Here is a 17,453-nt window from a genome sequence, read left to right as displayed (position 1 = left end):
GCTGCCACAATTCCTCCGGGAGTCCTGCAGGTGAATCTGAGTGACGGTTTCTCCATCTCACCATTTTCCTATTAAGCTTCTGCTACTACGAAATCCATAAGCATCCCCCAATCCCAAATTTACACGAGTCATTTAAATTTAAAAAAGAATGTCGACAACTTTCCAAAAATAAACCTGCTGGAAACTTTCTAACACTGTGGTTCTTAATCATTGAAGGGATCCCTTGAGAGTCTGATAAAAGCTACAGACTCTCATCAAAAAACTGCAAAGATAGGGTGTCCCAGAAAAATGTATACACACACTTTTAATAATGATAAAGGCTGTGTTTATTCAAATACATTTCATTTTAAAAATAGAACTACTGGCTGTTAAAGCGTGTGTACGTTCTGGGGGACACCCTGTATGTGTCTAGTGTACAATTCTGGGAGTTCATAAACTGCCTAAGAACCCTCCAGGGGCTGGTCCAGGAAGCCCTTGCTCTCACAGTGACGGGGCACTGACCGAAGCGGACATGTGTCTCAGAGTGTTCCTTACCATTGCTCTCGCTTCCTCACGGACGGACGGGATAGAGAGGATGCTGTACAGTGCTCCATTCACGTATGGCTGTATCTTTAAGGGGAGAAAAAACAGTCACTTGTAAGTTCTCATATACTAGACAACGCAATTACCAAACAGCACACTGAGACACTGGCTGATGAGGACGGAGTGTCTCCAAATGACAGATGTTCCCCACCTGCATGTCCCAGTGACAGCTGTAACAAAGAGTCCAGAACCCACCATCGGTCATCCGGGGTGGCAACTCAGGAGTCATCACCGACTCCTCTCTCTTTTCACTCTCCTTTGTGGAGTCCCCACTGTCTTTGATAGGAACTCCTTTCCCATCCGCATGCTACTGTCCTTGTTCAGACAAATGTCCATGACCTAGGCTACACCAACCTCCAAATGAGTCTCTACCTTTGATTCGCACCCTTTAGTCCAACTGTCACATCACTGCCCAAATCCCCGCTCTCCCTACCTCGGACACCGGCCACAGTCCACCTGGGCCATCTCACCTCCTTAGTGCACACGCAGGACCCTTTGGGTTTGGCCTCTATCCCCTCCCTCCCTGCCGCCGTGAAGTGCACACTGCAGAGTCCACACTGTAGGGGATGCCCGCACCATGCTGAGACATGCTTTGTGCCTGGGCCCCGGTTCTAACAGTTCACTTTGCTGGGTGCACTCCCCACTGCAAAGCTATGACTCCTCCTCTCACACCAGCTCAGACATGTCAGAGGGAGCACTTCCTGAGCTCCCGGTGGAGGCTCAGCTCTGCCCCTCACGTGCCTCCAGCACTGACTGGAGCCGGTGTCGTTGAGATTTATACTTGTTTCTCCCGTCTCACTCACAGAGGTGTACTTCACATGTGGCAGCGAGTTGGAGGCAACCAAAGTGGACAGCCCTGGGGAGTGGGCAGCCCTGGGGAGCGGGCAGGGAAAGTGGGAGGGCTGCAAATGGAAGCCCATACTGCAGTAGTGAGAGCTGTTCATCACAGAGATGTGCACAGAGCAACACAGAAAGGTCCCGAAAATGCAGGGAAAATGTAAGGAAAGTAATGAGATCTAGAGTGCAACACTATTTATATAAAATAAATACACATAATATTAATGCATTTTCAGACTACCTACATGTCCGCAGACACATGTTAATCACAACAGAGGAATGTCAACGTGGGGGGAATGAAGCGCCATGGAGGACAAGGAGAAAAGTAACCCTTAGGGGCAGCTGGCACAGGCCGGTGCTGGTGGTGTGCCCATGAGGGAGGCGTGCTGGGGAGACTTCCTGCTCCTGAGTCTCGAACTCAGGAATTGTGAAAGCTCTGAAGTAGCTTATGCAAATATTGCAGAAGGGAGAGTGTGGTAACTGTCCCCGGCCAGCCCGCCCGAGCCCTTGTGGCTGAGTACCTCGTGGTTTTCATGGCCCAGCAGATCCGAAAGAACTTTCAGTACGAGGCCTGCCACTGAGGCGCACATGTTCTTCCCTTAAGAGAACAAAACAAAACAAACATGACGTGTCTAAACTCAGAAGCACAAGGCCAGTCAGACTTGAATACAAATCCTGGCTCCTCTGCTTATGAGCTGTGTGACCTTGGGTGAGTCACTTCACCGATCTGGGCCCAGTTCCCTCCTCTGGGACCCGTAGATCATTGCTATCCACCTCAAAGGGTGACGCGGAGGGAAGTAAGGAATAGGCTACACTCCTGTGCTCAGCGAATGGGGTTACTGTCCTTCAGGCAGAGCACGAGCTCTTCATCGCAGTGACATTCTGCCTCACACAGACCATCACCCTCAAAATCAAACAGGGCATCAAACACTCCCTGCCGGGAGGCCAGTGCCAGTAGGAACAGCTGACCATGAACTAGGAACGGTTTGAAGCTGTGACCCGGGCACAGGCTGGTTTGGAAACAGAAGGTTGAAGTGGCCATTGGCTCGGTCAGCAGCACCAGGTTTCCGATGACAAGCATCCAAGGGGGGAGGAGCTGCTAACCAGCCGCCCCGAGCCCCCCCACGTAACCTGCCAACACTGGGCCACGCAGGCTGAGCTCAGCCACAGGCTGGCCTTGGCCCCTCTTCTAAGGAAGCGTCTTTCACCACAGGGAACACATCGCTTAAGTGGGGCGGAGCCTGTGGAAAAGCTAACATCATTACCTTTATTGATCAAGTACGTGGATGACTTGTGATTAAGGGCAGGCAGCAGGCTCGGCCATCAATTTAATCCTGTACAATCTTGGGAACATACTTCTCTGCCTTCAGACAGAAGGGATTCTAATTCTTAACCTCCTACCTTTGAGTAATGCAACGAAGATGAAGAAAAACATGAACTAATTTAATTCCCTCTTAATGCTGGTGCTACATACATATATCGCATACGGGTGGTTATATATATGGGAATTTATATATATCTATACACATTCTTTCCAAGGCCAGACTGGTATTTTGGCTTCAAGGATTCACAGCTTGATACCCAGTTGGAAATGCTTTACACTCCTCCTGTCTCCTGTTTTCTACAAGGGAGACGAGAGGAAGCCATGCCAGGCTCATGGGTCATCGGATTCGAGGGTCAGGACCTCTCCCCTCCCGAACACTGGAGCCTGGAGCCGGGGCCCGGGCCGGGAGGCTGTGAGACCTGCACTCCGGAGGCAGAGGTTCATGAGCAGAGCCACCGAGTACTCCAGCGTGTAGTCGGACAGGCAATCGGGCTCCTTCAGAATGTCGATCAGCCAGAAGATGAGGCCATCCTGAATCATGGCTGTCTGCAGCGGGCGCCTGGGAGGAAACAGCCCACAGGTCAATTCAAGTTGGCGAGAAACTTCATACAGGAGGACACAGCAACAGCAAGGCATGTCAGAGAAGACCAAGTGCACGAGATACTGATGCGGAGGAATATTCCACTGTCAGACCCATACAACTGAAACAACAAATTCTTTACCTATCACGGGTAGATTAAGAGTTTAAAGAAATACAGTGGGGCCTTGACTTACGAGTGTCCCTCACGGAACGAATTAAACTCGTAAGTCAAGGCCCCACTGTATAAGGCAGTAAGGAGGCCTCCTACTTTGAACGTTTCCTTTCCAATATTTAAAATATTTATTGATAGCTTTTGGTCTACTTAACCCGAGAAGCAGAGCCATAGAAATAGTTCACTGACAAACAAATATTTACTAAACTCTAGTCTATTATCATTTAGCTTAGGCATTTTGCTCTGTGAAAAAAATAAAGAAAACATAAAAGAGAAGCAAAAAATCAGCTCAATACCATTTTGATTCAGAGCTCTACAGAGTAAGGATGACTTAATGACCTGGATAATACAATTTACACAGAACTGTATTCTCCCCAAAGTCCAGGTGTCACAGCTTAGAAAATGCAGTGCCTCGTCGGAATGTGCAATGGTGCCTGCCAGCACACAGGCCTTAGAACTGACAACACTGAGCCTGATACCACCACCAGCAGTCGTCTGAATTCTCTGAAAATCAAAGCAGCGCTGTGCACCTCCTGAGGGACAGACAGGTCATGGCGAGTCTGCCAGCGGACGGCACCTGCTCGTGCTGGTCTCCGCACCCACCAGTGACCTTCAGTAGCACACAGTGAGGACGCATCCTCTTGGTGAGCCTAACTCCTTTCTACCTTCATCGTAGAGACCCTGGAAACATTAGCACGTTTCCAAAACAGAAAGCTTAAATGACTGTTTGGAGGAAAAGGAAAAATTGGCAGTAAATATTTGCATTACCAGGCGGAAGTATTTCTTCACCTTATCTTAGCTGTTATTTAACTAAGCTATTGAATTTCTAAAAATTTTCCAGCCAGCTATTATCTTTTTAAACAAACAGAAATGAAGTGTTTATGTGATTTGAGGAAGTAATAACTCTGGAGATTATTCACAGTTCTTTTCCATTCATAGAGTTAGGATAAGAAATTTTCATTGGCAGGAACTTGGCAAATAGCAAGAGCTGACCGCCTGCCACTCTTTCCCACCAAGTGTACGCACACGTAGAATGTCTCTTGGCAGCCTGGCAGGTCACCCACACTGATGGGAAGGAAGTGTGTTCAGAAGAGCGCTGACCATCAGGAAAGGTGGAGGACTCAAGGTACTAGAATTGTTAATAAAGTCAGAGAGAAGGCAAGGTGGTCATGAGGGACTGTGGATGCGGGAAGAATCAGCATAGGACCCAGCAATTCCACTCCTAAATACCTACCCAGGAGGAATGAAAGCACGGCCACACAAAGACCCGTATGCGCCCTAGCCGGTTTGCTCAGTGGATAGAGTGTCGGCCTGCGGACTGAAGGGTCCTGAGTTTGATTCCAGTCAAGGGCACATGCCCAGGTTGTGGGTTCAATCCCCAGTAGGGGGTGTGCAGGAGGCAGCTGATCAATGATCCTCTCTCACCATTGATGTTTCTATCTCTCTCTCCCTCTCCCTTCCTCTCTGAAAGCAATAATAAAAAAAAACACATAAAAAGACCTGTATGGAAAGTTCACAGGGGCATCATGCATAATAGCCAAAAAGTGGAAAGAACCCAAATATCCACTGAGGAATGCGGTCTCTCCACATAATGGAATGCCATTCAGCAATACAAAGGAACAAAGCACTGACACATGCTGTACAACATGGATGAACCTCCAAAACACTGTGCTAAGTGGAAGAAGCCAGTCACAGAGGAGCCACCTTGTCTGATTCCAGTTAATCAAACATCCAGCACAGGGAGGTCTACGGGAAGTAGAGTCGTGAGCACCTGGGCTCGGGGTCGGACTGAGGAGTGACTGTGAACAGGCAAGAAGCTCCTTCTGTGGTGATGGGAATGTTCTAAAATCAGACTGTGGCGATGGCTGTACAACTCTGTAATATACCAAAAATCACTGAACTGTACACTTAAAATACAGCAGACCTGGCTAAAGAAGGGGTGTCTGACTTTAAATTTCTAATGGGGAGCAGTTCCAAGTCACAGCAGGGTCAGGGCTGAGACTCCAGGGTGTTTCTGGGACACGTGGACAGGGTCCTGGAGCCACCTCGCCCACCTGCTGTGACTGTTCATCATGGGACACGGGCTGTCACCACCGGAAGGCTGAGGCTCTGTGAGGCTGAGACACAACCATGCTCAGTAGGAGGCTACAATAGCTCTTTTAAATCATCTTCCTCCATCAGATTCGCGGTGAGCTTTCTAGCTCTATCTCAGTCACCGAGCCTGCCCTAGGTGTTAGCTGAAAAATGCCATCTGCCTTTGGGGTGTCATCGTGACCTGCTGCGCGGTCAGCACCTGAGGCTGAACTTCTGCAAGGCCCCGAGCACATTCTCCCGGGTGACGACGTCCTTGTCTTCCTCCTTCAGCCTCTCCTCCAGCATCTGCAGCACCTTCGTGCTCTGGGCAAGGTAGAGGCGACCTAGTAACACAATCAGAGATGAACACGTAAAAGAGGGAAGACTGCTCTTGTGTTAAGTTCATGCTCCAAAACCACTTTCTATGAAACCTTTGTATTTAGCACATGCAGAGCTTGTATAATTTTAGATTATAAAAAACTTATCTATAAAAATAAAAGCGTATATGCTAATTAGACCGGATGTCCTTCCGTACAACCTTCCGGATGAAGCTGGGGCTGCGAGGGAAGCCTGAGTTCTGGGTGCCAGAGGGAAGCTGGTGCCGGCAGCCAGGGGAAGGAAGGCCTACTCTTGCACAAATTTTGTGCATCAGGCCTCTAGTTAACACATCTTTCTTCTGAAAAATTGGTTTTAGTCAATCAACTATCTAGTAATAGAAAACCCCTTCTTGTAATCTAAACCTAATTTCCAACTGTGTCCTTGGGGGGAGCATTGTCCTTTATTCACCTGAAATCTTGAACCCGAAAGTCAGAATGAGGAGAACAGGGAAGGAAACCCGTGGGTCACAAACCCATCAGCAATGCTTCCTGGCCACACCCCTTGCTCCTCCTGGACGTGCCCAGAGAGGTTGAGGATCAGACCTGGAACCCTAGAGTAGGGCTTGAATTATCACTAGCCTGTTGTGGGCTTGTGGCTTGATACAAATGGTAATTTTGGACATAAGTTTCAACAGTATTATATAAGTGGTCCCTGCACATACCCTGGCTTATGATAACTGTTTGCTAAACAGATGAAAACTGTACAAATAAGTGAAGGGACACGTTTTTGGAGCATGATATAGTCATCATTTGAAACTCTCTTTATTCACTCTAACAAGAGCTCAAATTAAACCTGGAAGACAACGGCACTTTGTAAAATCATTTGAATTCAGTCACACTGGCATGTTATCTTTGGAGCTTTTAAATCTTCTATTCTTTTGCAGGAAATGATGCAATTATTGGGATCAGCTTTAATTGTGTCACCAGCCTTAACGTACTGACATAGAAAATTATAGAAAATGTATTATCTATTAGATATCTGAAGGCAATCCAAAACATACAGTTATACACTTGTGCACTGCTGGTGGGAATGCAGACTGGTGCAGCCACTATGGAAGACAGTATGGAGTTTCCTTAAAAAACTGAAAATGGAACTCCCATTTGACCCTGTGATCCCACTTCTAGGAATATATCCCAAGAAACCAGAAACACCAATCAGAAAGGATATATGCACCCCTATGTTCATAGCAGCACAATTCACCATAGCTAAGATCTGGAAACAGCCTAAGTGCCCATCAGTAGATGAATGGATTAGAAAACTGTGGTACATCTACACGATGGAATACTATGCTGCTGTAAAAAGGAAGGAACTCTTACCATTTGCAATGTCATGGATGGAACTGGAGAGCATTATGCTAAGTGAAATAAGCCAGTCAATAAAGGAAAAATACCACATGATCTCACTCATTCATGGACAATAGAGACCATTATAAACTTTTGAACAATAATAGATACAGAGGCAGAGCTGCCTCAAACAGATTGTCAAACTGCAGCGGGAAGGCCGGGGAGGGTTGGGGGGCAGGAGGTAGGGGGGTAAGAGATCAACTAAAGGACTTGTATGCATGCATATAAGCATAACCAATGGACATAAGACACTGGGGGATAGGGGAGGCTAGGGGACTGTCTAGGGCGGGGGGATAAAATGGATACATATGTAATACCCTTTGTAATACTTTAAGCAATAAAAAAAAAATGAGAAAAAACAAAAAAAACAAAAAACACACACAAAACATACAGTTATAAAACAGAAAGCTTATAAAATAAAGCCAGAAGGTTTACAAAAGAAACTCCAAAAATCAAAATTTTCTCTGGCATAAACTATAGCAATATGACAACATCTAATTTTCACAAAAAACCTTCGATGTATTAAACAGGCATAAATTGAGGAAACATACATCATCTCTAAAAAACTTGGAGAAGAACGTCCATTTTTAAAGGGAAAAAATGCATGAATAAGGCCTAGCTCTTCTCTTCGAAGAAAAGCTGGCATCTCACCTTCTGCCAGGGACGCGATGGCGTTGATGAGCCTGGCCATGTACTGGCGCACCGCGTCGCTCCTCCCGTGCAGCAGCTGCAGCACGCTGCTCTGCGGGGAGCAGAGGGGCGAGGATGGGGAGTCAAAGACCGGGAGAGACCAGCGTGGCTCCTCCGGGGGGCGCTGTTGTCCTCCTCTGCAAACTTATTACAAGTGAGATAAACAGACTAAAGCCAAACAGTTCGTCAGGAAATCTTGATGGCCAACTGATTTGTCCTGAGATTTGATGAATATCAGTCATTCAAACTTTTAAATTAAAAGAATTATATGATGGGTACTCGACTTAGGGTGATCACTTCCAAAGTTATATAAATGTCTAATCACTATGTTATACACCTGAAACGAATATAATACCATATGTCAACTGTAATTGAAAAATGAAAAACTTATTTAAAAAAAAGAATTACTTATGCAAGCATTAGAACAGTTACTAACACAAAGGCAGCAATACGGTTTGCTCTTATGGCTGATGTTTTTCCAGGTTAGGATGACAGATCCAACACACACTTCTATTTTGCTCCCTGAAGCCACAGTAAAACTATAGTAAATGGATTTTAAATAATGACACTAATTCTCAAGATCAGAGAGAACAGCAAAAGAAATTATAACAACACAATTTTGAAAGTGGGAATACAGATGGAAACAGACTTAGTAGACTCAAGAATGCTATGTGGCCGAAACCGGTTTGGCTCAGTGGATAGAGCGTCGGCCTGCGGACTGGAAGGTCCCAGGTTCGATTCCGGTTAAGGGCATGTACCTGGGTTGTGGGCACATCCCCGGTGGGGGATGTGCAGGAGGCAGCTGATCGATGTTTCTCTCTCATTGATTTTTCTGACTCTCTATCTCTCTCCCTTTCTCTCTGTAAAAAAATCAATAAAATATTAAAAAAGAAAAAAAAAAGAATGCTATGTGGACAATGAGGAGGTAACCTCACTTACATCACTTAATCCTCAAAGGCTCAAGACGTGAGAAAAATCAGAATGAATGAATGAAAGCTGTTAAAGAAGCAGCTCAGGCTGCTCCTCCACTACTGTCCTCCTCTCACCAGAGGTCAGGGTGCTCTCTTGTTATGGTAACAAGGGTCTCTGGATGGGGGACACCAGGCCCAGGTGAGCAGGGCTTCTACGCCAAAATGGAGGGTCTAAAGAGCCAACCCCAGTCCTCTCCCCCTACCTGGCTCCCAGAACACTGGCAACCAGAACTTACCCTTTAGGAGGGAGATCAGAAAACTCTTCTTGGAGGAAAATGCCTGGCCCAAAGGAAAGAACTACAGGTCCTGAAATCAGCGGCCCCTGACACATGGCCCACCTGGCTCACCCCCAGTGGGGGTCTCGTCTACAGTGCCTACCTTCACACTCAGAATATCCAATAGGCTTTTCAGTCCTCCACTCTAAACATTAGGAGATAACCAAGGTCTACCAGAAGTCCAAGTTTCTAACATGGAAAATAGGACCAAGATAAACAGGGGGAGGGGGTTAGTGGAGCAAACTTGGAAGAAATGAGACTAGGCAGGGATAAAAAAAACTAAAAATAAACAAAAAGATGTCGCTAATAATACTTAGAGATATCAGAAGCCGATTGTATCTACGAAACAACAGAGTGCTATAAAAAAGAAAATGAAAAATCAACAAAATGGTTGGAAAATAAAGATGAAAAAATCTCCCAGAAAGTGGAGTTAAAAAAAAAAAAAGGAAAATATGAGAGAGAAGATAAGAAAATTAGAGAACCAGTTCAAGAGGAGGTCCGACATGCAGAGAGACAGAGAAAACAAAGGGACTCACCTACAAAGTAAGTCAGGAAAGTTCCCAGAACTGAAGCGGTCAGACTGAAAGGGCTCGCCGAGCTCCCCAGTGAACCAAAGTACACCGCGTGAAAGGTATGGAACAGGGGTGGGGCAGAGGTCTGCAACTGGTTCGTCTCACTCCAGGTCCGACATTTTCCCACTAGAACAAGCTGGTCCAGAGCTATATACAAATACGGTGCTGGACACATTTTAAGGCAGGCCAGGTGAAAAAAACACTAAATCTGCACCCTGGCCGGTGGCTCCGTTAGCTGGAGCGTTATCCCATACACCAAAAAGCTGTGAGTTTGATTCCTGGTCAGGGCACATACCTAGGTAGCAGGTTCGACCCCTGGTTGGGGCATGTACAAAAGGCAACCGATCCATGTTTCTCTCTCACATTATGTTTCTCTCTCTTCCTCACCCTTCCTCTCTCTGTAAAAAAATCAATAAAAACATATCCTCCAAAATAAAAAAGAAAGAAGAAACACTGAATTTGCTTACCTACCTTGCCGGTCATAAGTCATGCTGAGTTTTCAGGGCTCAAGATAAACTAGGTTGAGGGAAAGACTTGGGAATTTGAGAAAAGGGAAAATGGCAGAACAGAGCTCTCGAGTTGAACCCAGCAGTTCTAACTTGTTAGGACTCTTTATCGGACGTGAAGAGAGGGCCGACACCCAGGGTGAAGAGCAGAGCTACGGAGCTGAGGCTGACATACAGTCACCAGGTTAAAAACATGCGGAAATGGGCGTCTCCCCAGCTGCTAGGACCGATCCCGAGGATCGAAGGCCCTGCTGGGCCCCGGCCCATCACTCACCCACCTGGCTGTGGCCCTGGCAGTCCAAGAGGTCATTGCTGATGTAGGCCTGCAGCACGGTCTCCCTCTGCTCCCCGGGATGGGATGTGGTCAAGCGCTGGAACAAAGACAAGCAAAAGTAACACGTCTGACCGTGGAGGAATGTCCGCAGAGTGGGTATGTTTTAAACAGCAGCCCCAGTAACTAAACATTTACCTAAACAGAATAAGTATCATCCGGCAGAGCGAGGTAAGCAGCCAACCTATCCACTGATAAGAAATTATGATGTACTTTTAAGCGGATGATATGGGGGGTGTAGGAGTTAACCTACACATATGAAATTTTCAGGGAAGTGGAAAATGCCTGGATTGTGCATGCACAGATAAGGGAGAGCTCACCAACGCCTGGAGAGGGTTTTTTTTGCTTTTTTGCAGGAAGGGGCTCAAGAGTTGGCCTCTGAAGGGTGAGCCGACTGTCAGCCAGCACAGGGGATGTGAGTGTGGTGGGGAGAGTGTGGGCCAGCTCAGGGCGGTGGGGAAGTATAGGGGCGGGCACAGGGGAAGTTGTAGAGGGCTCAGAATGAACACCATGCCAACAAAATAGGCTTTATCCTATTGGGATTGACACAGCAATACTCGGGGTGTGTGTGTGTGTGTATGTGTGTGTGTGTGTGTGTGTGTGTGTAGGGGTGGCTGGGTAGAATTTTGTAGTCTGAAAAGCCTAAGTCAGTGGTTCTCAACCTTCTGGCCCTTTAAATACAGTTCCTCATGTTGTGACCCAACCATAAAATTATTTTTGTTGCTACTTCATAACTGTAATGTTGCTACTGTTATGAATCATAAATATCTGATATGCAGGATGGCCTTAGGCGACCCCTGTGAAAGGGTCGTTCGACCGCCAAAGGAGTCGTGACCCACAGGTTGAGAACCACTGGCCTAAGTTGTGCTGTTTTAAGTTAGAATTTCCTTACTGCCTGTAGGGCTAGAAGGAAAATGGAGCATGGGAGTGTGGGAAATGGTGTGTGCTTGTGCACACAGGCATGGACCAGCATGAGTTAGGATATAAGAAAACCACATGACTGCTGTGAGCAAACGCCCTTACTTTTGCAGGAAAATCTTGCTAGGTGAAGATCCCTGAGACGGCAGGCCCTGCTCTGGCTGAGGACAAGCTGCCGTGTAAAGGACAAGGGTTGGGGGAAGAGGTCAGGAAGAGCCGCGGAGCCCCCAGAACTGAAAGGCGGAGGCTGGTGTGGCTGACCGACTGGACCACCATAGCCAAGGAGGGAATGCCAGGCGTGTCCCTGCTGCCCAGTTCACTGAGGTCAGGCCTGGAGCACTGGGTGGGGGTGAGGGGCACGGGGCTGGAGTGGAGATGCTGGAGGGGGGCACAGACAAAACTGTAAGGCAAGACATCTGTTTATTTTTTCTGGAACATCCTGTCTCACCAAGAGGCTCAGGAGCACCGACTGATCGGAAGAGCCAAAGACAAGATGAGTTTGCTCGCCTGAGCGGAGAGGCAAACATCGGGGCAGGGATGGCCACCAGAGAGGGCTCATGCCGCCACACCCATCTGGTCAGCTGCCGCAACACCCGAGCAGACATCGCGACTGACCCAGGGCTCTTCCTGCTGCTCTGGGGCCTCCTCGGAGCACTCCAGACCTTGTCCCAGGAAGCACGCAGGCCTCGGACATGCAAGAGAGGAGACCTTTCTCTATCCAGATGGGGAAATTGCTCAAAGGCACACTGATGCCGAGGCGCCCTGAAACTCGGGGGTCTGTGAAGGAGTCTGACACTATTCCAGGTGAGTCAGAATGCATCGTGCAGTTCAGGAGCTAACCAGTGTTGGCTTAGACCTACAGTTCTCAAAGTGTCGTCTGGGGAACCCAGGGTTCCAAAGCCCTTCTGGGGAGTCTACATGGTCACCATTGTTTTCATAATACTGCTAAGCGTAATGCTGTGACTTGTTTTCACTCAGTCTCTCAGAGGCTATGTGAAGTGTGACTGTGACAAATCGAACACAGGAGCATATATGAGAATCCATGTCCACGAAGCCAGACATAAAAGAAATCCGCAAGAATATAAAACAATGCTGCTCTTCTAATTTTTTTTTTTTGCTTGGGAAGATATATTTTTTAAAATAGGTTGCTATATTCTGGGTTTATCATTGTTCATCTTAAATAAATTGATAAATACACATTTTATAATTTCTCAGTTTTAATTTCTAACACTGTAAATATTGGTAGATAAAATTCACATAAACTAAAGCTCCTTGGGGTCCTGAGTAATTTCTGAGAGAGTAAAGGGGTCTGAGAGCAAAGAGCTTGAGGACCCTGCCTTACCCATGATCGGTGTGAAGAAAGGGGAAAGAAGCAACAAGTTAGACTCTATTTTCCCTTACAGACATGGTAGTAGTTCTCACGCTGATGCCCGCTTGGGTGGCCAGTGGACACGGGGGGCTTTGTGGACATGCACTGTGCGAATCAGGCGGTGCTCGGACATGCCGACCCCACCAGCTGTCAGTGTGACTCGACCAGGAAAGGGCCGGGTGACAGGAAGTCCCCTGGGCCTCGAAACTGCTTGTGTGAGATGGCCTCGGGAAGGCAATGGCCACAGCGAGGCCAATGCAGGAGTTTAAAGAGAGGCCAGGCTATCCTCAGAAGCTGTTTCACTTTAGCTCGGTGTTAGCAGAGAGCAGGAAGGAAGGTCTTTAGTAGATGGGTTAAAAGATGCGAGCAAGGTAGCAGCCCGGCAAACCAGCACAGTCTTTTTCTCAGCTTCGCGGGAGAGGTACGTACCCAGCGCAGAGCCTGCAGCAAGAAAGCTTTCAGGCGGTCGCTCCCCACAATCAAATCCCTCTTCAGCTTCTCATAATCCAGGGAGGGCAGCAGTGGGACATCCTTCAGTTTCCTACTCGGCAGCACAAGTTCAAAGAGAAAGAAGAGGGCAAAGGGCATGTTCGACACACAAGCCTGGTGCGGGCCCGAGCGTCAGACACCCCCCCGCCCCCCCCCCCCCCCCCGCCCCGGTGACAACGCAATAGATCTGGACAGAAACGCTCAGGCTCACACAAAGCTATCCTGTGGCCCCTCCTCACAGGACATAAAATTTAGACATTGTAACACTCTGCTGACTGCCTTGTGACAGTAAATTAAATCGATTTCTAGAGAATATGACAGAAACTATTCAACAAGCTTTTCCATTTGAGGTTACCTCACCAAAATAAATGCAATTAACATTAAATGACACTCTGGCTTAACACTATTACTTATAATTACTGGTATTTCCTTTACTCTCCACATGTTCAGAAGAGCATTTATTAAAGTTACTTTGAATTCCAGTTTTACCCACAGCTGTTCCACAATAACAATTTCTAAGAGCAATTACTCACATGGGTGCCAAGGAGGCTCTTAACATGGTTGAAGCCTGGGAGGGTGGGGGCAAAGGAACAGAAAAGAACAGACCGTGTTACACACCGATGGCCGAGCACTGACCCTAAATTACTGTAACAGCACAAGATCTACAGATCTGCAAAGTTCCTGGTCTACCAGGATTCTCCAACCATAATCGTGTATGTTTTAAAAATTCGCCCAAGGCGAAGTTAATCAATACACTACTAATGCATTTCCCAAGCCACCCCCCCCTTGGTTTGGGGCTACTCCACTCCCAGGAACAATCTATAAAAATACCAGGTGGGTTCTCCCGACCAAACTCCCCGGGGCACGGAAGCTGCCAGGTCCAGGACAGCAGAGAGCACGAAGCCATCAGAGTCATTTCATTACCTTGTTTTCTTCTTTATTAAAACGTTATCTTTGAATATAAAAAGAACACACTGCACTTCGTACCAAGTCAAACACTACAGAAGTGTTTATAGAAATATAGAGGTGTTTGTAGAAAAAAAAAAATAATCCCCTCCCTTCCCCCTCCCCTGTAATCCAAATCATCGCCCGCTTTGTGGGCATTCACACTGCGTGTCCCCCCTCCCTTTTGGCCACTACAGGCAATGCTATACTACACATACACTAAAATAGAAATAAATAACCCAGTGCTGTGGGTGGCACTTGTATGAACCGACTCAAACCAAATGGAAAAGGTATTTTGAGAGAATGGAACACAGACTGCACTGGTATTACATAATGCAAGGGAATGGTGCTTATTGTATCAGACATTGTGGTTATACTCTGGCTTGTTTTTTAAAGCCCTTCTCTGTTGGAGAAAGACACTGAATTCTCTGCAGGTGAAATGATATGTTTGCAATAGGTTTTAAAGAACTCCAGGGAAAAAATGAAGCAGAGGCACAGACAGGAAATCTCAGCCTGATGTCAGATGGTTGCCATCCACGCTTCTCATGTTGACCTATGACAATCACTCCTGTGTCTTTCTCTTTCCGTGGACACTGGTCCTACAGCGGCTAGAGGTTCAGCACCCTCGTGTCCCCAGCACCTGGAATAGTGCTTGGACAACAGGCACTCAACCGACATGCGTTGGGTGAGTGAATGAACAGAGACTGACTTCTGCAGTGGGCACTCCAGAAACCTGGACTGGTTTCTCCACTGGTTTATCTGTTGCTTCGCCGCAGGATTTACAAAGCAGGCAGGTTCCCACCTGGGAGTCACCACACCCTGCTTTTAAATGGCTCATGATTACGTATGTTTTTAATCTTTTTAACCCTTGATTTTTTTATTTTATTTTTTAATTAAAAGACAGCAGGGGAACAGCAAAGGCAGGTCACCTGGCAAGTGCCTCAAGGGGAATGTTTACTTAGGGGAGGCTAAAGATCACGGTGGGGGGACACATGAGGAAACGTGCCTTAGCCATGGGGCTGGGACTGAAGAGCAACGGAAGGAAGCGGAGAACCAGAGGAACATCCCACCCAGGGGAGAAGGGAGGTTGCTACGCCAACACTGTAATGAGAAGGGGGACTTGCACAACACGAAATGCAGGGTTGCTCATGCAGGAGGGGCGGCTGGCACAGAAAACTGCGAGTGAGATTTGGAAATGGAGCGAAGTAGGTGGAGAGTGGGTGAGCGTCCAAATGTGCTCCCAAGCTCCACAGAAGCTTCTCGGGCAGGAGCCTCTCGGGCTCATCGAGGGCACCTGCTTCAGGGACCTGCGGGCAAGGTGCAAACAGGGGGCTAATAAGAGAAAGACAGAGCAAGATGCAGCAACACCCGCACGCAGGAAGTGCCGGGGCTGGGGTGCTGGACCTCACGCAGTTTCCGGGCCTGAGCTGAGCCAGGGGGCCAGATGGGCATCAGCTGAGGGAAGGCCGTGGACTCCATGCTGAGCATTTTGGACCTGATGGGAAGGGCCTCGAATGATTCCCAGGGGTTCCCGGAGTATCTTTCACAGGACAGGAAACACAGTGGGGAGAGACCACTTGTTTGAAGAAAAAGATGAGCTCGGATTTAGACGGAGACAATGTGACATGCCTGTCAATAACGGGGAGAAGGCACAGAGAGTCTGGGCTTGGAGATCGGGGAAAGGGCTGAGCTAATGGCAGTCGCTCTCTGCCAATTACATCCTACCACCTGGTTGAGATCAAAGGTGTTCAAGTCTTCAGGTCACCAAGGTCAGTACAGGTATGAGACAGCGTGGTGTATGAGGTGTAGCAGGGACAGGGAGCCAGGTGTGCAACCCTTCGTTGACATACAGAGCTCGGGCCCAGAAACACTGCCTCGAAATGCAGTGGTGATGTGGGCAGCGGGCAGGCACCTGGCTAAGACTTAGGAAAGCCACATAAGGGAGAACCCAAGGACTGAAGATGTTGAACTTCAAGCCAAAAGTCCTGGTCCCCACAACGGAAGCTTCAGGAAGAATCCTGAACAACTGCACCAGGCTGTCCTGGAAGAGGCTGCCCCCACCTCCTCCAGCCCCTGCTGGGATTTATTGCTAACAAAGGTGGCTGATCGCGGAAGTAGATGCCTTCTAAGATTCACATGCACTGGGCCTTTAATGTATTTAATGCTATCACACCTGGAAGTATCTTAGCTTGTATTTCCAGGGAGGTCTACCTACAGTTGTTGAAGAAAGGAAGAGTTAATTCCCAAATGGGCCCTTTTCCCCGGCTGCATTAAAATGGAAACTCCCCCACCCAATGAATCCACAAACCCAGAAGTGCCATTCGGTGGGATTCACCCAGGGGGCTACACTCAGATTTTCACCTTCAGACTGTTTCTGCATTCGAGCTTGCCAAGTGCAAATAAGGGGCTAATAAGAGAAGGACAGAGCAAGATGCTCTCATATGCTTTTGCAGCGCACAAAGGTGCACGTTGCCTCACTAGGAACAGCAAACAATTAAAAAGTTGCCTAAACATCTGCTAGAATAATGGTTAAATGTGCTATACTGTTCCCAGTTAAAACTCTAGGAGGCAAGGGAAATGCAAACATGCTAAGAGGAAATGGAAGATTTAAAAGGCACCGGTAAGAGACAGCTGTAGAACGCTATGTGCAATAAAACCTTAATTATATGTAATTTCTAAAGGTCTGGAAGGATGCAGATGAAACTCGGTCAACAGGGTTACTGAGGGAGGAGGGTGAGATGGGGTGAGTGTGAGGAAGGGAAGCGGTTTGTGTGTCGCTCCATTTACTACTACATTGTTATATTTTCCAGCGGACACATATTCAGGTATTACTTGTGTCATCTCAGAAAACTGAGGCTGTGTCCTGAGGAAGAAGTTTCCCTCTTACTCCTGTCACTGGCCGATCTCAGATGATTGGTAAGGATGACCAAATGGCCAGCCTGATGTCAGGCCAGTGACAAGCAGTCGCACTGGGAGAGGCATGGTCTCAAAAAAATCAACCCCGTCCTTATCAGTCCTTCTGGGGGCACCTGGAGCTGCCTGCCAGCTCAGATACCGCGAGCGGACTTCTGAACACAGCTGGGCATGAACTAGGCGGA

At 47.6% G+C, this 17,453-nt stretch overlaps 1 protein-coding gene across 3 annotated transcripts in view; it reads right to left on the bottom strand.

Moving 5' to 3' along the window:
• ARMC9 (armadillo repeat containing 9) overlaps window positions 1-17,453 on the bottom strand; it is a 103,736-nt gene that overhangs the window by 55,317 nt on the left and 30,966 nt on the right. For 2 of the 3 annotated variants that reach the window (XM_059703506.1, XM_059703507.1), the window contains exons 10-17: window positions 13,944-13,978; window positions 13,351-13,462; window positions 10,582-10,674; window positions 7,941-8,031; window positions 5,789-5,912; window positions 3,163-3,302; window positions 1,941-2,017; window positions 535-609 (exon numbers count right to left, since the gene is read on the bottom strand). In XM_059703506.1, the coding sequence (XP_059559489.1) occupies window positions 535-609; window positions 1,941-2,017; window positions 3,163-3,302; window positions 5,789-5,912; window positions 7,941-8,031; window positions 10,582-10,674; window positions 13,351-13,462; window positions 13,944-13,978 (747 nt within the window). The remainder of the gene's footprint in view (window positions 1-534; window positions 610-1,940; window positions 2,018-3,162; window positions 3,303-5,788; window positions 5,913-7,940; window positions 8,032-10,581; window positions 10,675-13,350; window positions 13,463-13,943; window positions 13,979-17,453) is intronic. The other variant, XM_059703508.1, reaches the window with a different exon arrangement.

Source organism: Myotis daubentonii, chromosome 7, assembly GCF_963259705.1.
Source record: "Myotis daubentonii chromosome 7, mMyoDau2.1, whole genome shotgun sequence".
Lineage (NCBI taxonomy): Eukaryota > Metazoa > Chordata > Mammalia > Chiroptera > Vespertilionidae > Myotis > Myotis daubentonii.
The sequence above is the reverse complement of the archived record's forward strand: the minus strand, read 5'-3'. Positions and strand labels throughout refer to the sequence as shown.